The sequence below is a fragment of the Anolis sagrei genome, chromosome 2, assembly GCF_037176765.1.
Source record: "Anolis sagrei isolate rAnoSag1 chromosome 2, rAnoSag1.mat, whole genome shotgun sequence".
NCBI lineage: Eukaryota > Metazoa > Chordata > Lepidosauria > Squamata > Dactyloidae > Anolis > Anolis sagrei.
The window spans coordinates 297,952,651-297,974,668 of NC_090022.1; the positions used below are offsets into that span (position 1 = coordinate 297,952,651).

Genomic DNA, 22,018 nt, shown 5'->3' on the forward strand with positions numbered 1-22,018 from the left:
GGCCAGATACTGGTCAAATGACATTTAATCAACTACCAAGCTTGCAAACTCTGTTTTGCCTGTTTGTTAAAAATCTGTTAAAAATGTAATACAATTGTCTGGTTGATACTGACAAGATAAATAGATCAATATCAGGAAATCAGAAAGAGAGAATGGCCCTACAATCCAGCCTGAAGAAGTATCACTGTTAGAAGGCTGTTGTTCCCTGAGCTGCTCACTCTGTATCTAGAGGCTTTTGACAAGAATTATTTCCTAAAATTTCCTTTGCACAGTAACCCACTTTAAACAGGCTTCAGCGTGAGTGACACAACAGAATCGAGGCTCCACTTACCTCTCCCTCTGCCACGTTTCCCACGGTCAGAAGGCCGATCACCTTGACTGCTATCCACTCCATTTTCTTCTACTCTAACTAGACGTAAAAGAGAGATATAGAATATATGTAAGTACATATTTTTCATGTTATAATAATCAACACAGGTGGAGTATTTCCTCCTTGATCAGACATTTTCAAGCTGAACATGAGTCAGAATCATATACAGCAAAAATGGGAAAGGGTGAGGTGCCCCAGGGAGACAGAGTAATTTGGACTCATAATTGCTGCTCTGCCTGTTGGCTCAAGCCTGAAATCACTGAGAAACCTACAGAAGCACAAATTGGGATAACATCCCATCTAAACCTTTCCACAAGCTCCAAGGCTGAACACCAAACATCTTCCCTTTAATTTAGCTACATGTTTTGGGCCTCTGTTTTTAATCTTTTCCTGGCATTGCTTTAGAGGACAAATTATGCTGCGATGCTCTTTGAGTGCGGACTTGCTATACTCATTTTCAATCCAAGGGCTGCTCCAAGAGGTCCCCCTGAGGGTTGAAAAGCAGGCCTTTAGTGCCCAAAATAAAATGCTTCGACAGTTAGGTTCTTTTTTCCGCACAGCTATTCTCAAGAATGCAAAATATATTCCCTTCCAATCACTCATTTTTGCTTAACAGAGCAATAAAGGCCACACACCTGTTTTGTGTTTTATGCATGCAGTCATACTCCTTTTCTGTCCAATTTGCAACATCTGTATTCAGCTCTCAGTTGAATAAATAGTTTTGTGGGTATAACTCAGGCATGGACAAACTTTGTCCCTTTCGGTGTTTTGGATTTCAACGCCCACAATTTATTTATTTATTATTTATTTACAGCTTTTATATTACACCCTTCTCACCCCGCAGATTACAGTGTACACATATATGCAAAAATTCAATGCCAATTTTAACATACAACATATACAGACATACACAGAGGCGATTTAACGTTTTCTGGCCGCCAGGGAAGCTGTCGCTTTAATCGTCCATCTGCGACGCTGATGAAGCACTTCCGCATTCCCCGCATGCTTCCCTGCTGGAATGCTTTGCTGGAGTCTTCTTTATGGCCTCATAAATCAGTGAATTTAGCCTCCCCACACTTTAAGGTGGTACCTTATTTTCCTACTTGACAGATGCAACTGTCTTTCGGGTTGCAAAGGTCGACAACAGGCTACACACAATTGGTTGGAAACCCACTCCAACCCGGGCTGGCTTCGAACTCATGACCTTTTGGTCAGAGTGATCTTAATGCAGCTGACACTCAGCCAGCTGCGCCACAATCCCAGTGCCTACCGGATATTAGGAATTGTGGGAGTTGAAGTTCAAAACACAGAGAGGGCTGAAGTTTGCCCAGACCTGGTATAACTGCTGAACATGCCGTTTCACATTCTCAGACAGAACACAACAATTTGCCAATGGCTTCAGTGCCCCTTGATTCACTGGGATTGTTAGACCAATGACCGTGCATTCCCAGTTGCACATGGAGACAATAAGCAGACACAATGCCAGGTCATGCCACTGGTCACTCAATGACAGTATTTAGAAAACAAAGTGGAGCAGTGCAATGACCATTTTACTACATATGTAATTTATGCCATGCAAGCAGGATGTCGGATCTTGGTCAAAGTGTAACCAAAACACACCAGTATTAAGTTTCTGCAGCCATACAATTGGTATCAAAACACCACAACTACTTTTACTTAAAGAAAAACATCTCTGTGGCATGGTGTACATACACTATAACAGGGGTCCTCAAACTAAGGCTCGGGGGCCGGATACGGCCCTCCAAGATCATTTACCCAGCCCTTGCTCAGGGTAAATGATCTTGTCTGAAAGCACACAACAACAATCCTATCTCATCAGCCAAAAGCAGGCCCACTCTTCCCACTGAAATACTTTTGTTGTTGTTCATTCATTCAGTCATCTCCGACTCTTCGTGACCTCATGGACCAGCCCACGCCAGAGCTCCCTGTTGGCCGTCACCACCCCCAGTTCCTTCAAGGTCAGTCCAGTCACTTCAAGGATGCCTTCCATCCATCTTGCCCTTGGTCGGCCCCTCTTCCTTTTGCCTTCCACTTTCCCCAGCATCATTCCCTTCTCTAGGCTTTGCTGTCTCCTCATGATGTGGCCAAAGGACTTCCACTTTGTCTCTAGTATCCTTCCCTCCAGTGAGCAGCCGGGCTTTATTTCCTGGAGGATGGACTGGTTGGATCTTCTCGCAGTCCAAGGAACTCTCAGAACTTTCCTCCAACACCACAGCTCAAAAGCATCGATCTTCCTTCGCTCAGCCTTCCCTACAGTCCAGCTCTCACATCCGTAATACTAATACTAAATACTAATAAGTTTATATTTGTTAAAATTGTTCTTCATTTTAATTATTGTCTTGTTTTAAGTGTTTTTTGCACTACAAATAAGACATGTGCAATGCGCATAGGAATTTATTCATGTGTTTTTCAAATTATAATCTGGCCCAGTGTTTAAAAAGTTTGTGGACTCCTGCACTATATGGTCATGTATAAGTCTAGAAATTTTAGTCCAAAAAATCAACCCCAAAAGACATGGGTTAAGACTTATTCACAGGTCAATGTGAAGATTGTACCCAAACCCATACCAAAAAAAGGTAAAAGCACCTTCTTTGAGTAGAGTGGCCAAAGGCAAGGGTTTAGTTCATCAAAAGAGAACCTAAAAGAAACACTGACCCCTCCGACTATCTCTTCCATGGTGCTGCTTCTAGTCCTTTTGAACAGGGCTTTTCTCTTTCCAAGACATTTTTATTAGCATTTGCAAGGCTTGCTAAACAGTCTGATTTTCCTTTTTGTGGAATACAACTTAAACATTTTCTGCCTAGTTCATTGTAAACCCTGCACATTCTTGCTTTTTGTGCATGCATGGCGTTTAGAAACCTTTTACAGTTGCCAAATGTTTCATGATCCCAACATGAAACATTTGGGGGGGGCCATTTGGGCTCGCGACCCACAGTGCTTTTGAATGGAGAAATGGTACCTCAAATGGCCATTGGTGCTTTCCCTTTCCCGAAGAATTACCCTTCTTGACTTATGCATGGGTTATATAAAAATCTGCAATTTTAGTCCCAGAACCCGCCCTCGATTTATACAAGAGGTCGGCTTTTACATGAGAATATTCAGCAATTCTTCCCCAAGTCTTCATTTAGTATAATATACTGTTTGACTCTGTTTCGTACAGTTTTATACTGTTTTACACTGTTTTATTTCTATATTGCTATTTAAATTGTATATTATGTTTTGGTTGTGGGCACCAAGGGGTGTAGGTTTGTTAGCCGCCCTGAGTCCCTCTGCAGAAGTTGAGAAAGGACGGGGTACAAATGTCCGGAATAAATAAATAAATATTAGGCTTGGGCCCAAATCAGTTTGAACAAAAATGATTTGTAGTATTCGGTGATCCGTTTTACAAGGAGGAGGGAACCGAAAAGCTCTGCAAAACAGATTAAGCGAGCAGGATTTTATTCAGTTCCTGGATAAGAAGGAGTTAAAGTCTGTAATATACCCAAGGCAAGGATCTGCTGGCAACAGAAGTGTCCGTCCATTTCTTTTTGGAAAATTTCCTGGGCTCCTCCTCCAGAGAAGGCCCTGCTGGAAACTCACTTTCCCAGCAGCACTTGCATGGGGTGGGCACTGAAAAGTCTCCTCTCAGAGCAAGATGGGAGATGAAGTTTTTCTCTCTCTCTGTGTCTCAATCAGTAAAAAGTCTGGTTTTGTCCATACTTGGATTGACTGAGAATGGACACAACCAGCGACTACAATTCCCAGGACCCTCTCTTGCAGTTTTTCTTATTTTTAAAAATGTTGTGGTTAAAACTTAAAATAATTCTTTAAAAAAACCCAGTAGATTGGTGAATTGTTCTGAAATTTGGCAGGCCTGCAACTGTTTTTTTTTAGAATTATTTTAAGTTTTAACCATAACATTTTTTTAAATAGGACAAACCGCAAGAGAGGAGATATGATAGCCATGTATAAATATGTGAGAGGAAGCCACAGGGAGGAGGAGGGAGCAAGCTTGTTTTCTGCTTCCTTGGAGACTAGGACACAATGGAACAATGGCTTCAAACTACAAGAAAGGAGATTCCATCTGAACACAAGGAAGAACTTCCTGACTGTGAGAGCCGTTCAGCAGTGGAACTCTCTGCCCCAGAGTGTGGTGGAGGCTCCTTCTTCGGAAGCTTTTAAACAGAGGCTGGATGGCCATCTGTCAGGGGTGATTTGAATGCAATATTCCTGCTTCTTGGCAGAATGGGGTTGGACTGGATGGGCCATGAGGTCTCTTCCAACTCTTTGATTCTATGATTCTATGGTTCTGGGCATTGTAGTTTGAGCCTTTAAAATTTCCCATTGTAGCTAATGGGCTGAACCTTTCCTCCTTCCAGGAACTTCCCAGTAAACAAAATGAGGGGTCAGTCAACAATGGACCCCAAACTGGATGCCTTTAATTATTATACTGACTAATTATCCACAATCTTACTTCGTTGTTTTATCATTACTTTCACACATGAAGCTGATAAATGGTTTCCATGTATTACCAAATAGAGTCTCTTTTTATTTCTCCTTTTGCCAATCTCAGTTTCTCATAGGGCAATAGCCCGCATCTTATTTAAGCAGTTCTTTATTGATTAATAGTTTTTCCCAGGTACTTACAGCTGTTTTGAGTCTTGTGGCACATAACTTAAGCAATGGGAGAATCCATATTTTTGGTCCCAGAACTTGCCCTCCACTTACACACGAGGTCAACTTATGCATGAGAATACACGGCAGTTCTTCCCCGAGCCTCCATTTGCCAATGTGCAAGAGGTCAGCCCTAGCAAGGCCCACTCTTATGCAACCTCACAGGCAAACTAAGGCAACGGCATTATTTCTGGGAGCAAGGTGCCCGTGCTTACACTCTCGGCCGCGGCTGCCCCCTCTTCCTCGTCTGCTGGAACTTCCCCGTCCACGGCTGACTTCTCTGTCCCCTCGCTTTTCTCTGTTCTCTTTGTTCTCTGAACTCTCTTTTCCAAGACTTTTCTTCTTTCCTCCCACCGTCTCCCACGAAGTCTATTTAGGTGGAGAAGGAAAACACAGAAAAAAGGATTGATCAACTGCCTGGCAGAGTACCTTTCAGACTAAATTCCCCCAGATCTGCAAGAACTTTTTAGGGCCCTTCCGATGGGCAAATTCAATAGCTACATGTAAATGCAGAAAGGAAGCATCTACGAAGAAGCCTAGAATCAAGTTACGGGGTTCCTTTCAGTGCAATTACTTTCTACAGCATTTTAACAGTGAAGTATTTGAATCACATCTCTGGGGAAAAGGCTAGGCATAACAATAGTTACTAATACTAATAATAATGTGTAGAGGAACAGGCTACTTCTAACATTGGCACTGTGCATTTTAAACACTGCATATATTTTGAAAATTATAAATAGTAGGCATGGGGACATTCATGTCATGGGAATGAAACTTAACACTTCCCGCCCACACAACAGTCCTTACAAAAAAAAACCCTGCTTCAAGCACCTATTTGGCACACAGCATTCCCCTCCCACACCGAAAAGCAGCTGGAAGTAAGAGATTCTTATTGTGATCACGCTCTGAACAATGATACGTGGGGGAGGGGATCTACAGCCCCAATCCTTGTCAGCAAAGCCTAGCCAATTATTTACTTATATACCATATATACTTGAGCATAAACTGAGTTTTTCAACCCTTTTATAAGCTGAAAAAGACCCCTTGGCTTAAACTCGAATAAAAGTTATTTATTATTCTACTCTGTTGTTGTTGTTGTTGTTGTTACATTTACATTATTTTACTCTATTATTATTACATTTATTATTTTACTCTATTATTATTACATTTATTATTTTACTCCTATTATTATTACATTTATTATTTTACTCCTATTATTATTACATTTATTATTTTACTCTATTATTATTTTATTACATTTGTTATTTTATTCTGCTTTAAACTGAATATTACAATTGTTTTCAACTGGCTTATGAGACTGTTTTACTGTTTTAACGATGGGTTATATATTGTTAATTATGCTTTTATGTCTAATTGTGGTTTTAATTTTGTAATTTGTTATGTAATGGCTTCAGAATGGGGCCCATTGTAAGCCGTCCTGAGTTCCCCTTCGGGTGTTGAGAAGGACAGGATAAAAATGCGAGAAATAAATAAATAAATAAACAAATAAATAAATTTTAATTGTGGCAGTGTATTTTAATGTATTGTTTGGCACGTATGCCTGTTGTAAGCCGCCCTGAGTCCCTCTGCGGGGGTGAGAAGGACAGGATATAAATGATCTAAATAAATAAATAAATAAATAAATAAATTATTACGTTTATTATTTACTCTATTGTTGTTATTATTACATTTAATCATTTTACTCTATTATTGTTATTACTACATTTATTATTTTACTCTCTTCCTTATTATTGGAAGGATACCTAAGCACATTTACCTTGAAGAAGGTTAGAATCATGGTTTAATCAGAGTTGGACAGTGTTATCTTAAATTGCAGTTTTATATAAATATTCAAAAATATTGAACCTACTGATGCCTCAATTAATGTCATTTTATTGGTATCTATTTTTATTCTGAAATTTACCAGTAGCTACCGCATTTCCCACCCTCGGCTTATATTCGAGTCAATATGTTTACCCTATTATTATTATTATTATTATTATTATTATTATTATTATTATGGTGGTAAAATTAGGTTCCTCAGCTTATATCTGAGCCGGCTTGTACTCGAATATATATGATAATTTCATATAATTCCTTTTCTAGCATGAGAACCAAGGCAGCTCATAGTATATAAGGACTATTACATATTATACATCTTTGTATAAGTTACATTTTAGAGTTTTAGCCATCCATTTCAATCACATTCTTACTGTGTCTGAGTTCCCTTCCAGCAAGATATTGATTGCTCTGTTCACATCTCCGTTGCAGTCATGTAGGGCCACTATGCAATCGTCCTGATTCTTCCCGGTTACTTCCATAAGCTAAAAAACAAATGTAGAAAGTATTACTTATTTATTTACTTATTTACTTCATTTATATCCCATTCTTTTCAACCCCGAAGGGGACTCAGAGCAGCCTTACAAATGAGGCAGCAATTTGATGCCAAAACATAAACATACAATAAACATTGACATAAAACCAAAACATTAAAACAACGCAATGTAAAATCAATTATTCAAAGTATATATTAAAAAAATAACAGGACTGAAACAGTGCAAAGTTAGAGACCAAGAAATAATTTGGAATATTAAATACCAACAAAAAGAAATGTCACACAGAATATTGTTGTAACACAGGTTGAGCATCCCTTATCTAGGAATCTGAAATCCAAAGTACACCAAATTCTGAATATTTTGGTTTTCATCATGAAAAACCTAAAAATATACTCTCACAAGCAACGTAAAGCCTATCTTGTACCCTAAGAAACCAATGTGAAAGAGTTCATTATCTAGACAATTCTGGCATTATTCAAAATCTGGCAGTTCAACTGATTCTGTTTGGTTGGGGTCTCTTAATGGATTATTGAATTTCGCCTCTGAGCAATGTTTACACTTTCCTGCTTTGCCTGAACAGCTGCCAAGCTGAGAGCCGAAAGGGTTTTTTTTAATGGGGTGATAAATACTTTCCGTGGACATAATGTGCAAGCAGGAGTTGAACTTTATTTTTATTTTCCCTTTTGCTTGATTCATATTCTGAATACATTTGGCTGTTTTGCAAAAAGGCAAAACAACCCACGCTGGCTAAAGTAAAGAAAAGCAACCCCAAAAGTTGGCTCTAATGTAATCCCAACAAAGGCAAAAGATCCCTGAAAGGGGAAAAGGGGGAGAAAGAAGTCAAGAAAATAAAGCTCACCAGCTGTGCATCACTCTGAGAACCCTTTGCACATAACATCTAGAAAAATGTTTGGATTTTAAAGACCCCCCCCCCCCCAATTCACAGCTCATTTTGCATTGAGTACAAAAAAGGTGAATCAATCTTAAATGGATGTGGCATTAAGCAAGAAAGTAAGGACTTCTTCAGGGTCGGTCTTATGCCTACAACCTGTGATAATCTTCCCTTCCTATCAACCCTGGGATGAAACTCACCTGTTTCACTTTATCCTCAAAATCTGCATCGTTCTTATCGTAGATCATCTGGGCAAGGCGAATTTGTTCTGCTGTTGCCTAAGACATACAAACAGATACCATATATTTTTTACATATATCTTATATACAGAAAAGCATATATATTAAACATCAAAAATGTCATACAGTGCTTCCATCTCCTGAAGTTTTGTACTTTCTCCCATCAATTCACAACTGAAGAAGGAAACATGCTGTGATGCGTTTTCCAATACGTATCACAGATTTTAGGAGAAATGAGGAAAACCACAAGTACTATTTATAATTATTATTATTATTATTATTATTATTATAAATAATAATCTGACAAAGTTTTGGAACACAATACACCAGACATCACGATTGTGGAAAAGAAAAAAGTCTGGATTATTGATTATTATTATTATTATTATTAACTTTATTTGTATCCTGCTAGCATCTCCCGAAGGACTCGATGCGACTTACACAGGCCAAGGCCTCAATAAAACAACAGCATAACAAAAACACATAACTTAAAGCAAATCAAACAATAAAACAATAGCAGTAAACAATAAAAACAATACACCATGACACAATAAAACTAGGGCCGGGCCAAATGTAATGGGTACAGATTAAAAAGTGCTGGGTGTGACAGGTGGATGTAGGATTTTAGGGTAAGCGCAATGTGCAGACCATCTTAAAACTCTGATAAAGTGCTTCTGGGACATATTGCTGGAGTTCCTATTCTGGAAAGGCACCATGTCACCATACCAGGTGACAGTCACACTGAGGAAAAACAACTGGAAAAACTCAGCCACTATCAAGACCTCAAAATCAAACTTCAAAGGCTCTGGCATAAACCAGTACAGGTGGTCCCAGTGGTCATTGGCACATTGGGAGCCATACCAAAAGATCTCAGCCGGCATTTGGAAACAATAAACATAGACAAAATCACAATCTGTCAACTGCAAAAGGCCAGCATACTTGGATTTGCGCACATCATTCTAAAATGCATCACACACTCCTAGACACTTGGGAAGTGTTCGACTTGTGATTTTGTGATACGAAATCCAGCATATAGATCTCGTTTGCTGTGACATACTGTGCTTTTGTGTCAATAATAATAATAATAATAATAATAATAATAATAAATTTTATTTCTAGACCACCCTATCTCCCCGAAGGGACTCAGGGCAGTTTCCAACAAACATGGCAAACATTCAAATGCCCAAACAAAACCATACAAACAATATACGTCAGCACAAAGCACATTAGACAATACAGAATAACCTAACTGTAACTTAATAAACAAAGTAGCAAAAACTATAAATAAAAACATCATAAAATAAATAAAATAAAAACATAAAATAAATTTAAAAAACATCATAAAATACAAAAACCCTGATAAAACACACTAAAAATAAATATATAAAACCGGTTACATTGGAACTCCATCAGGCGAGGTTCAACAATACCAATGACCGAGTACCAAAATGGACCTGATCAACTATAAAAGGGTTGGGTGAGGAATAGTGTAAACAGCTTATCATAGGGCTGGGGAAGTGGATAAAATGCAGAACTGAGTACTATTTGGCGACCTAGGGACTGGGGACTAGTAGTTCTCAAAAACTTGCTGGAATATCCAGGTTTTCAGTTCCGTACGAAAGGAGGACAGTGTGGGGGTTTGCTTAATCTCCCTTGGGAGAGTGTTCCAAAGTCGGGGTCACCACTGAGAAGGCCTTCTCCCTTGTCCCCACCAGCCGTGCTTGTGACAGCGGTGGAAGCGAGAGGAGGGCCTCCCCAGATCTTAGAGCCCCCATCAGTTCATAGGGGGAGATACGATCACAAAGATAGGCAGTGCCTGAACGATTTAGGGTAGTGGTTCTCAACCTGTGGGTCTCCAGGTGTTTTGGCCTACAACTCCCAGAAACCCCAGCCAGTTTACCAGCGGTTAGGATTTCTGGGAGTTGAAGGCCAAAACATCTGGGGACCCACAGGTTGAGAACCACAAGTTTGGGGCTTTATAATTCGTAACCTGCACCTTGAATTGGGCCAGAAGCTTATCGGCAGCCAGTGGAGCTGCTTTTATAGGGGCATTGTGTGCTCCCTATAATTAGCTCCAGTTAGAAACCTGGCTGCCAACCTTTGTATCTATTGAAGTTTCCAGGCCATCTTCAAAGGCAATCCTACGTAGAGTGCACTGCAATAATACAATCTGGGTGTGACCAAGGCATGGACCACTGTGGCCAAGTCCGGCTTCTCGAGGTATGGTCGCAGCTGGCACACAAACCTTAACTGTGCAAAGGCCCTCCTGGCCACTGCCAACACCTGAACATCAAGTGCCAGCACTGAGTCCAGGAGGACCCCCAAGCTGAGGACCTGTGTCCTCAGTGGGAGTGTAACCCCATCAAGAACAAATTGCCACCCTTGATCCCAATCAGCCTCAATGCATTAAGGTTCTTACGACAGAGAACTTGACATATGATATTCAGGAAATTGATATACTCCCTTTTAAGCTATCATGAATTTGGGGGTATCAGCTTTTATGACTGGGATCTTTTGCCCATATACCTGGCAGAAAGTTTCACTGGGATAACTTTGGTTCCTCTGAAATATATCCTAGATGCGGAACAGCTTAGAGAAGAGGGTACTTTTAGCTGGGAAATGAGAACACTGAGAGTTGACATGACACTTTTAAATATCCAAAGGAATGTCATGTAGAAGATGGGGCAAGTTTGCTTTCTGTTGCTGCAGAGACTAAAAAGCAAACCAATGGATTCAAACGACAAGAAGGCTGATTCTTACTAAACAGTTGGAAGAAGTCACTGTTTGACAATGGAAGATTGCTTCAGAGGGTGGGTTTACCTATCCAAGAATTAAGGAACTATCATCTTTGGAAATCAGGACAAAAACATCCGTTATGCCATTTAGTGATCTTGAGTTCAGCCATCAGCAATTGCTCCTTGGGGTCCCCAGCTGTTTTTTTAAAGTATTTTCAACTTTTTTGTGGAATGCTATGGCCACATAGCACATAGAAAGAAAGCGCAAAAGCTGGGTTGCAGTTAAACATCAAAAAAACCAAGATTATGGCAACAAGAATGATTGACAACTGGGAAATAGAGGGAGAAAAAGTGGAGGCCGTGACAGACTTTGTATTTCTAGGTGCAAAGATTGCTGCAGACGTAGACTTCAGCCAGGAAATCAGGAGACGCTTACTTCTTGGGAGGAGAGCAATGACAAATCTTGATAAAATAGTAAAGAGTAGAGACATCACGCTGGCAACAAAGATCCGCATAGTCAAAGCAATGGTATTCCCTGTAGTAACCTACAGATGTGAGAGTTGGACCATAGGGAAGGGTGAACGAAGGAAGATAGATGCTTTTGAACTGTGGTGTTGGAAGAAAGTTCTGAGAGTGTCTTGGACAGCAAGAAGATCCAACCAGTCCATCCTCCAGGAAATAAAGCCCGACTGCTCATTGGAGGGAAGGAGACTAGAGACAAAGGTGAAGTCCTTTGGCCACATCATGAGAAGAAAGGAAAGCTTAGAGAAGAGAATGATGCTGGGGAAAATGGAAGGAAAAAGGAAGAGGGGCCGACCAAGGGCAAGATGGATGGATGGTATCCTTGAAGTGACTGGATTGACCTTGAAGGAGCTGGGGGTGGTGACGACCGACAGGGAGCTCTGGCGTGGACTGGTCCATGAAGTCACAAAGAGTCGGAAACGACTGAACGAATGAACAACAACATGGCCACATATGCATGGGATGATCTTTCAGAAACAACTGGCCAGTTCTGCTTTGCTAGATAAGTTTGGACTTTTGATGCCTTAAACTCTTCTGGGTAATTAAAGCATTTATACCTTATGAAGGTTAAATTAAACCCATGTTAAAGAGCACAGAGTGATTACTAATGACACACAATAAAAAAAAACTTGCCCTCAAGTGCCTGCCTTTAAGGACACAAAAGCAATTGCCGGCGAGGTATTAATTGCTGCTCAAGGGACTTTTAGTGTCTTCTGCAACAATTACTGCCGCAAGGGCATATACAGCTCCCATCCTCATTATATCATATCCCTCATCAGAGCTCCTCAAAGTAGAAAATGTGGAAAGACAAGAAACTATTCTAAATCCAGCTAGGGATCTGCATGGCTGAGCTGGGACAGAAACCTGGATCTTCTTGCCATGTATATGCTTCCCAATGACCCACAGTAGTTCTCTGTGACTTTAGCGGAGTCCTGTCAAACCAGCATCCTTTTACACAGAGTATTCTGTGAAGTGGTACAAAACAGAGGGTCTTGCTTTTAACAGGATATCCTCTTCTCTAGACGTTCTCTTCACATCAAAGGGAAGAACATGCCGTCCCTCCCTATCTATGTAGTCAGCTTTGCTAAGACTCAGGATTTGTTTTAGAAAGCAGGAAAGGTCTAATGTTTTAAAACAGTCAAAGATAAATCTGAAAGTGTCAGTGGATAATTGATCAAATCTGAAGTCATTTATAGTGCTCAGTGTGATGAACCAAGAGCCACCTGAATTGCAAGGCAAGAACGGCAAGGTTTATAGTTCATGTGATTGCTAAGTGGCACTTCACACTGGTGCCACAATTTTTAGGTGTCACAGTGAAGAACACTCTTCAAGGAACCATAATTAGCAGGAAAAGCCAGTTGCATAATCTATCATTGTGGAAAAATAATCACACACATCTCAAAGTTACATCCCAAAACAGGCCACCAAGGTGAAGAGTTTGCAAAAGATGAGAGATGGGAAGGCCTTGGAGGAAAAACTGGAGGAAAACCCCCAGGATTTTTTTCATAGGGTGTTTGGGGTTTTTTGTTTTGTTTTGTTTTTTGCTTCCAGAAAGAAATTTAGAATAACAAACAAACAAAAAATTAAGGGATGGCGTTTGTTTATATAAGCTGTAAAAAGTACAGTAAAGACTCGATTATCCGACCTTCACTTATCCGACATTCCGTCTTATCCGATGTCCTTATCTGACGCCTCCCTTTTCCTCCAGAATCTCCCCTTCCATTAAATGGGCGCTCCCCAACTCTTTCTCCATTCCCAATAAGGGGGAAAGGCAAGACAAGGAGAAGGAGGGAGGAAAGGGGGAAAAGAGGGAAAAGAGGCAGGACCGGAAGTGGAAGCATCCTCCCTCCTTCCCTCTGTGAATTCCAAGCTCCTCTTCCGCATCCGGGCACTAGTGCCACAATGGGCAGGAGGAGACTCCGTATTTTCCAACATTTTTGTTTATCCGACGTTCTGGCGGCCCATTTATGTTAAGCGAGACTATTGTATATCTGAATATCTGAAGTAATGCCCAAATATCCTGAAGGCACCCTATTCTTACAAATGCAGGACCTTGTACTCCCAAATGTCACAAAACACAAACATTTTTAAAAGGGAACTCAGTTTGTAATCATTTTCTGACTGAACTATAGCAAATACTGTAACTTTATGCTAAACAAAACGGTATAACTATCATATTTTTACATATATAAACACAGAAAGAGATAGTGTATTTCATGTTCCTAAAGCAACAAAGCAATTTTGAAACTGTCAAGGATGCTGTTGTGGTGGTGTGCCTTCAAATTATTTCTGGCATATGGTGACTCTAAAAGAAACCTCTCCCAGGGTTTTCTTGGTCAGATCTGTTCAGAGAAGGGTTACCTTTCCTCTCACTTGAGGCTGAGAGCATTGCTTTCCTCAAAATCACCCAGTGGGCTTTTATGGCTGACCAAAGCTCAAAATATTCACCCTGCTGCTTCTCTTCATAAAAGATGTTACACTCACGTTTTAAAAGATTTTTCTGATAAATTCATTTTGGGGGGGGGGGGGGGGAGAAGGGGGGAAATGTTTCTGCTTATAGCTGCCAGAAATATCTCTATAAAAGCCTACATTTTCTATAACTTGCATAATTCTGAACACATCTCCCCTTATGAACCATCAAGGACCTTGAGATCGTCCGGGGAGGCCCTGCTCTCGGTCCCGCCTTCATCACAAGTACGTCTGGCGGGGAAGAGAGACAGGGCCTTCTCAGCGGTGGCCCCTCGGCTATAGAACGCCCTCCCTAGGGAGATTAGATCTGCTCCCTCCCTCTTAACGTTTCGGAGGCAAGTTAAAACATGGTTATTTGAGCAAGCGTTTACAAATGCAGAGTAACTGATATAGGAAATCTAACGACTTGATGATGGAACTGGACAATGCCTGATAATAAGGAGACGCTAATGATGTTGTTTTTTATTTTATTTGTTGTGTTTTATACTGTTTTAATGTTTAAATCTGTATTATGATATTATGTATACTGTTTTGTTGGTAAATGCCTTGAGTTGCCGATAGGCTGAGAAAGGCGATATACAAACACAGTAAATAATAAATAAATAAATAATCAAAACATTCAGAAATACTTCACAAAAAACTCAAGAGTAAATCTTGCTCTACTTCCCAAAACCCATTCTGAACAATGTCAAAGGGGATGGGGGAAATCAAAGGCCCTCCAGTCACCCTAGGATACACTCTTCTACTGTTCGTGGTTGTCTGTTTCCACTTACAAATGTAAGAAATTGGGTTCTTCCTGCTTAATATTATATTATATTTATTTATTTACTCAATTTGTATCCCACCTTTCTCTACCCCGAAGGTGTAGAGGCCTTATGTAAAGATGGCTTTACATAAGGCAACATTCAATGCCTGAACAACAAACAGTTAAAATACATTAAGTTAAAGATTTAAAATTAAAATTAAGTGAACATTAAAAACATATAAACATTATAATCACTATTAAAAATCACGCCGCCACCATATCTATCTATCTATCTATCTATCTATCTATCTATCTATCTATCTCTGGAACCACAAAGGGCCCTTTAGTTCAATTCCCTCCCATGCAGGAAGGCTTTTGCAACATCCTTTCTGCTGCCCCTGAGATAAATGCATAGCAAGGAATTCAAATCACAAGAAAAGAGATTCCACTTAAGTATTAGGAAGAACTTCCATCCTGATGGTAAGAGCTGTTTGCAGTGGAATATACTGCTGTCTGGGAATCCAGTGGACCACTTTCTCCAGGAGGTTTTTAAGCAAAGGCTGGAAGGCCATCTGTCAGCAGGGCTTAGATTATGTCTTCCTGTCAGGCAAAATACCATTTGATTGATGGCCCTGGGAATCCTTCAACTCTACGATTCTATGTCATCAGATACACTGGAGTAGAAACTAGGCTCACTACACATGGCCAGACTGCAACTCCCAGCATTCCTCAACACTGCCTAAGATTCTGAGAGTGGCGGCAGTCCAGCAGTATTTGGAGGGACATATGTCCCAACTCTATGTATGTAAACCTATTGGAGATTAAAGGAGTAACCTCCTAGTATTGTTACTTTGCCTTTATTCATGCATGTTAAGACCCATGGTACTCCCTGTAGTAACCTACAGATGTGAGAGCTGGACCTTAGGGAAGGCTAAGCGAAGGAAGATCGATGCTTTTGAACTGTGGTGTTGGAGGAAAGTGCTGAGAGTGCCTTGGACTGCGAGAAGATCCAACCAGTCCATCCTCCAGGAAAGAAAGCCCGACTGCTCACTAGAGGGAAGGATACTAGAGACAAAGTTGAAGTACTTTGGCCACATCATGAGGAGACAGCAAAGCCTAGAGAAGGGAATGATGCTGGGGAAAGTAGAAGGTAAAAGGAAGAGGAGCCGACCAATGGCAAGATGGATGGATGGCATCCTTGATGTGACTGGACTGACCTTGAAGGTGCTGGGGGTGGTGACAGCCGACAGGGAGCTCTGGCGTGGGCTGGTCCATGAGGTCACGAAGAGTTGGAGAGGACTGAACAAATGAACAACAAAGACCCATGGATATGCACCCCATCTTACCTGTACTACTGGTTTCTGTGGTTGCGTCGGCTGCGTAGCTGGAACTTGCGCTTTGTCTCGAGTGCCCCGAGTCCGTTCACTGCCCACCGAAGTCATCATATACAGTATATACAAAACAATGTATGTACAAAATAAAAAATCTGGAAGAAAAAAAAGGAAACGCAACTTAGATAAGCACTGCTTCCAAAGAGTGAGCACAGCTGACCACATCAGATAGACAGGAGAGGCAGGTAAGTTTGTGTACTAAATGACAACATGCAAATCTTATTCAGCATAGATTGGAACAAGAAGCTCATTTTCAGAAAGATATGATGCAGACTGCCTCAGAACTTGTCCAGCTGAGAAGAACAAAACTAGGCAAATTGGCAACCATCATTTCATCTTGTGGTAGCAAATTCTACAATTTTACTGGGTTGTTGTAGGTTGTTTTTTCGGGCTATATGGCCATGTTCTAGAGGCATTCTCTCCTGACGTTTTACCTGCATCTATGGCAAGCATCCTCACTACCTCTGAGGATGCTTGCCATAGATGCAGGTGAAACATCAGGAGATAATTCCTCTAGAACATGGCCATATAGCCCGAAAAAACAACCTACAACAATTCAGTGATTCCAGCCATGAAAACCTTCGACAATACATTCTGCAGTTTTAACTATAAGGAGTATTATTATTAACTTTATTTTTGTCCCGCTTTTCTCCCAATGTAGGGACACAAGGTGGCTAATGCTAAACATAAAATAATACAAATTAAAGCCATGTAAACACATTGAAATATAAACATTAAAATACAAACATTAAAAAATCATTAAAACCACTTCCACCTCCAAAACCCAAAATAAAGCATATCCCTTTAACTTTTATACATGTCCCAACATTCAACTTTATAGCATATTCCACATTGTGTGGAGAAGAAAAAGACCTTCGCTTGCTTCACAGCATCCACAATTTTATCACTTTTCACGTGACTTGGCACTTTTCCAAACTACAGACACCCAGGAAGTGTAACCTTTCCTCCTAAGACAATGGCTCCATCACATCAATCATTTGGATTGTCTCTTTCTGCACTTCTTCTTTTTAGGACAACTCTTTTCAGGTGTGCTCAATAGAACTGCAAACAGGAATTCCCCAGGAAAGATTTGTATACAGCAAAATAACGCTAACTAAGATTTGTATACAGCAAAATAATGCTAACACAGGAGCAAACTCTACTTCTGCACAAAAAATGGCTGCAGAGTTCTTTGGATATTTTGCATTTTTAACAGTATAAACAACACAGAATTATCACTGGATAATGTGGCAGAATATACAACTAAGCATTGGTGGTTTCTGCCTCACACACTGAAGGCTGCTTTGCCTCTCAACCAAGAGATAAAAGCGGGAATGATGATCATGATGATGATAGACTGGGTTCAAATCCCGAGCAATCAGCATGGTGTAGCAGTCCAAGTGTTGAAGTAGGACTCTTAGCCATGGGAAACCTCTTCTGAATATGTCATGCCAAAAAAACCCCCTTATGACAGGTTTGCTTTTGGGTTGCCATAAGTCAAAAATGACATGAAGGTACACAACAATGCCAACAAATGAAATTACAAATCCCACACAATACAAGGCAGGCTTCCAGTTCTTGCCTTCATCTATAGCCATACAAATAATCTGCCCACACAACAGTCACACCAAGGAGACCACACTACTTTGCTAGGTTAGATTGTGTCCAATCAGTGCACAAGCAATGACCAAACTGCAATTTGAATTTATTGCTGCAGCCCACCCAAATCCAGAGCAATTGCTTTCAGAAGCCCTTTGCAATCTTGGATTTCTATAGCAGTCACCTGGCATCTCACTACAGTCTCAGTTAGCATTTAACCTCTCTTTCCATCTATTGACAAATTCAGATTTTTATTGACCAAGTTGCACTCAACAACTGCAACCTTTAATCTAATAAGGAAAGAATCTCACCACACAAAGCTAAAGGAAATGCAGCATTTCCATGAACTCTTGCACGGCTGACGGGAAGAGAAATGTCTTTAACAGGAACTGACTGCAGCGAGATATGACTGAGAAGATCAATTTCCACCTAGCTTTATGAATGGACATAGGGAAGCCAGTTTACCTTCAGAATTGGAAGAGGCCATCCAGTCCAACCCCATTCTGCCAGGCAGGAACACACCATCCAAACCCACCTTACGGATGGTATTCGGGGGGATACCAAGGTGCTTGTCTATAAGGCTATTGTCCTCCCAACCCTGCTCTATGCCTGCGAGACATGGACTGTCTACAGACGTCACATGCAACTCCTGGAACGATTCCATCAGTGTTGTCTCCGGAAAATCCTGCAAATCTCTTAGGAAGACAAGCGGACAAACGTCAGTGTGCTGGAAGAAGCAAAGACCACCAGCATTGAAGCGACTCCACTGGACCAGCCACGTTGTCCGGATGCCTGACCACAGTCTCCCAAAGCAGTTGCTCTACTCCGAACTCAAGAAAGGAAAACAGAATGTTGGTGGGCAGGAAAAGAGATTTAAAGATGGGCTCAAAGCAAACTTTAAAATCTCTGGCATAGACACTGAAAACTGGAAGCCCTGGCCCTTGAGCACTCCAGCTGGAGGTCAGCTGTGACCAGGAGTGCTGCAGAATTTGAAGAAGCACGAATGGAGAGTGAAAGAGAGAAACGCGCCAGGAGAAAGGCGCGTCAAGCCAACCCCGACCGAGACCGCCTTCCACCTGGAAACCAATGCGCTCACTGTGGGAGAAGATCCAGGTCAAGAATAGGGCTCCACAGCCACTTACGGATCCACAAGAATACTGATCATGGAAGACTATCCTACTCGTCCAACGAGGGATCACCTAAGTAAGTAAGTACAGATGGCCATCCAACACTATTTTGAAAACACCTGAAAAGGACATTCCACCAGCAGCATACTTCCACTTTCAGGAAGTTCTTCCTAATGTTTAGGTGGACTCTGTTCTCCTGCAATGTGAATCCATTGCTCCATTGTGTCAAGAGCAGCAGAAAATAAGCTTGCCGACTCTTCAATGTGAAATACTAGGGTTGGGCCAGCACTGTCTACTCAGACATCATTTGTTTTGTTTTTAATTTTTGGCATTTCATTTTGCTGCCAATCGGTCCTGGGACTGAAAATTGTCCCCTGGGGTCCCTACAGTTTCCAACCTGATTGACAGTAAGCTAATGAGCAAACAGAACAGAGGATTAGGAAAGCACTGAAGTCCAGAGTTACTACTAGCATGCCAGAAGGTCACAGACAGATCATATGTGGCTCATGGGGTCAAAAGGAGACAGCACATTATCCTTACAAGATGACAATGTCACTGTGGAAGGATGAATCTTCAGAAACTGTGCATCCCACCAAGACTCCCAGTCTCAGCTGAGAAGGACTAATTCAGAACACACCAACATTTTTGCCACTGAATACTGTAGAAGAAAGATGAATAACTGGCGTTTGGGGAAAATAGAACTTGACATTTGGGGGTTGGGGTTACTAGGATTTATAGTTCACCTACAATCAAAGAGTATTCTAAACCCCATCAATGATAGAACTGGACCAAACTTCCCATGGCCAAAAGAAAATATTGCATTTTCTGGTGGTCTTTGGTGACCCCTCTGAAACCCCCTCGTGATCCCCAGGTTGAGAAACGCTGGGCTAGAGGAAGATATGTCTCTTATTATAGAGGACTAGCTGCCCCCTGCCACGTGTTGCTGTGGCCCAGTCTGTTGATCTGGAAAATAATGAGAAAGTGTTGGTTTCTAATCTATGTAATGTCTTTATGGTTATGGATAAACAGTATTTCTTGCTGTTTCTTTGTCAGTGTTGATGTGGAGAGTGTCTGGTTTGCCCACCCTGGAACATGCAAGATATCCTTGTCTTTCTTTAATGGTCCCTTTCAAATCTATGATACTATATCTGTGTGTGTGTGAATCATATCTATCTATCTATCTATCTATCTATCTTCTATCTATCTATCTATCTATCTATCTATCTATCTTCTATCTATCTATCTATCTATCTATCTATCTATGGCTGGGTAGCTTTGTCAGGAGGACTTTGATTACGTTTTCTTGCCCTGATGAAGGGAGTTGGATTGGATGGCCTTAAGTATTTTCTGATGGTCATGGCGGTTCTTTGTGGGAAGTTTGCCCCGATTCTGTCGTTCATGGGGTTCAGAATGCTCTTTGATTGTAGGTGAATTGTAAATCCCAGTGACTACAACTCCCAAATGTCAAGATCTATTTCTCCCAAACTCCATCTGTGTTCATATTTGGGCATATTGAGTGCTTCTGCCAAGTTTGGTCCAGATCCATCATTGTTTGAGTCCAAAGTGCTCTCTGGATGTAGGTGAATTACAACTCCCAAACTCAAGGTCAATGCTCACCAAACCCTTCCAGTATTTTCTGTTGGTCATGGAAGTTCTGTGTGCCAAGTTTGGTTCAATTCCATCATTGATGGAGTTCAGAGTGCTCTTTGATTGTAGGTGAACTATAAATCCCAGCAACTACAACTCCCAAATGACAAAATCATAATTTTTTGAGTGATGGTCACTCCTTGTGTTGTGAGACGTTTTGCTGCCAAATTTGGTGTGATTTCGTTCATTGGTTCTTTTGTTTTTAAGGTACTCATTATGCACAGAACATTTTTATATATAGATAGATAGATAGATAGATAGATAGATAGATAGTAAGAAGACTGACAGGGAAGTCGTCTGCAAATACCAGCGATTTGGAGAGCAAAAGGGGAGAAGTTTAATATCCATGGAAATTATCATTTGCAAAGTGGGCAGAATTTGCTTAATTCGTTCATACGGCTGTGAACTTTCAAAATGTGGTTCCATTCAAGACAAAAGCGGAGCTCTCCTGGGAGGCAGAGAGGCCAAAGTACCTGCTTGGAACACAGCCTCGTCTCAGAAAGGCTTCTCATCGTTCTGAGTCATTTGTTCTTAATTTTTCTATTTCCCATCAGTGGGTGAAGCCACGCATCCCCATTCCTGGTTTCCCAGGCAGAATAATCACACAGCTTCACTCAGGTATCTAAGTATAAGATTCCATTGCCCTGAAACCACCTTTTCAGAAAAACCAAGAACATTTGTGATTCATTGTATTTGTCAATATTCATTTCTTCTAAAAATAATTCCAATGTTAATAGCACACACCCAACAATAATGCTCTTTTACTAGTGCCATGTTTGTTCTCATTTCCACCAAGCATCATAGAATCCTAGAATTGGAAGAGACCACATGGGCCATCCAGTCGAACCCTCTGCCAAGAAGCAGGAAAATCACATTCAAAGCACCCTCAACAGATGGCCATCCAGCCTCCAGGCTCCTAACTGGAGCAAACTACAGGGAGCGCAAAACACCCCTACTAAAACAGCTCCACTGGCTGCTGCTAAGTTGCTGAGCCAAATTCAAGGTGCAGGTTATGATCTATAAAGCCCTAAATTAGTGTTTCTCAACCTGGGGGTTGGGACCCCTGAGGGGGTCATGAGGGAATGTCAGAGGGGTCGCCAAAGACCATCAGAAAACACAATATTTTATGTTGGGCATCGGGGTTATGTATGGGAAGCTTGACCCAGTTCTATCATTTGTGGGGTTCAGAATGCTCTTTGAGTGTAAGTGAACTATAAATTCCAGCAACTACAACTCCCAAATGTCAAGGTCTATGTTCCCCAAACTCCACCA

The 22,018-nt window shown here is 41.0% G+C and overlaps 1 protein-coding gene across 4 annotated transcripts in view; it reads right to left on the minus strand.

The window, feature by feature from the left end:
• UBAP2 (ubiquitin associated protein 2) overlaps nucleotides 1-22,018 on the minus strand; it is a 161,636-nt gene that overhangs the window by 88,105 nt on the left and 51,513 nt on the right. For all 4 annotated transcript variants that reach the window (XM_067464683.1, XM_067464682.1, XM_067464681.1 and 1 more), the window contains exons 2-6: nucleotides 16,329-16,468; nucleotides 8,473-8,550; nucleotides 7,258-7,368; nucleotides 5,260-5,413; nucleotides 332-409 (exon numbers count right to left, since the gene is read on the minus strand). In XM_067464683.1, the coding sequence (XP_067320784.1) occupies nucleotides 332-409; nucleotides 5,260-5,413; nucleotides 7,258-7,368; nucleotides 8,473-8,550; nucleotides 16,329-16,427 (520 nt within the window). In that variant the 5' untranslated portion in view covers nucleotides 16,428-16,468. The remainder of the gene's footprint in view (nucleotides 1-331; nucleotides 410-5,259; nucleotides 5,414-7,257; nucleotides 7,369-8,472; nucleotides 8,551-16,328; nucleotides 16,469-22,018) is intronic.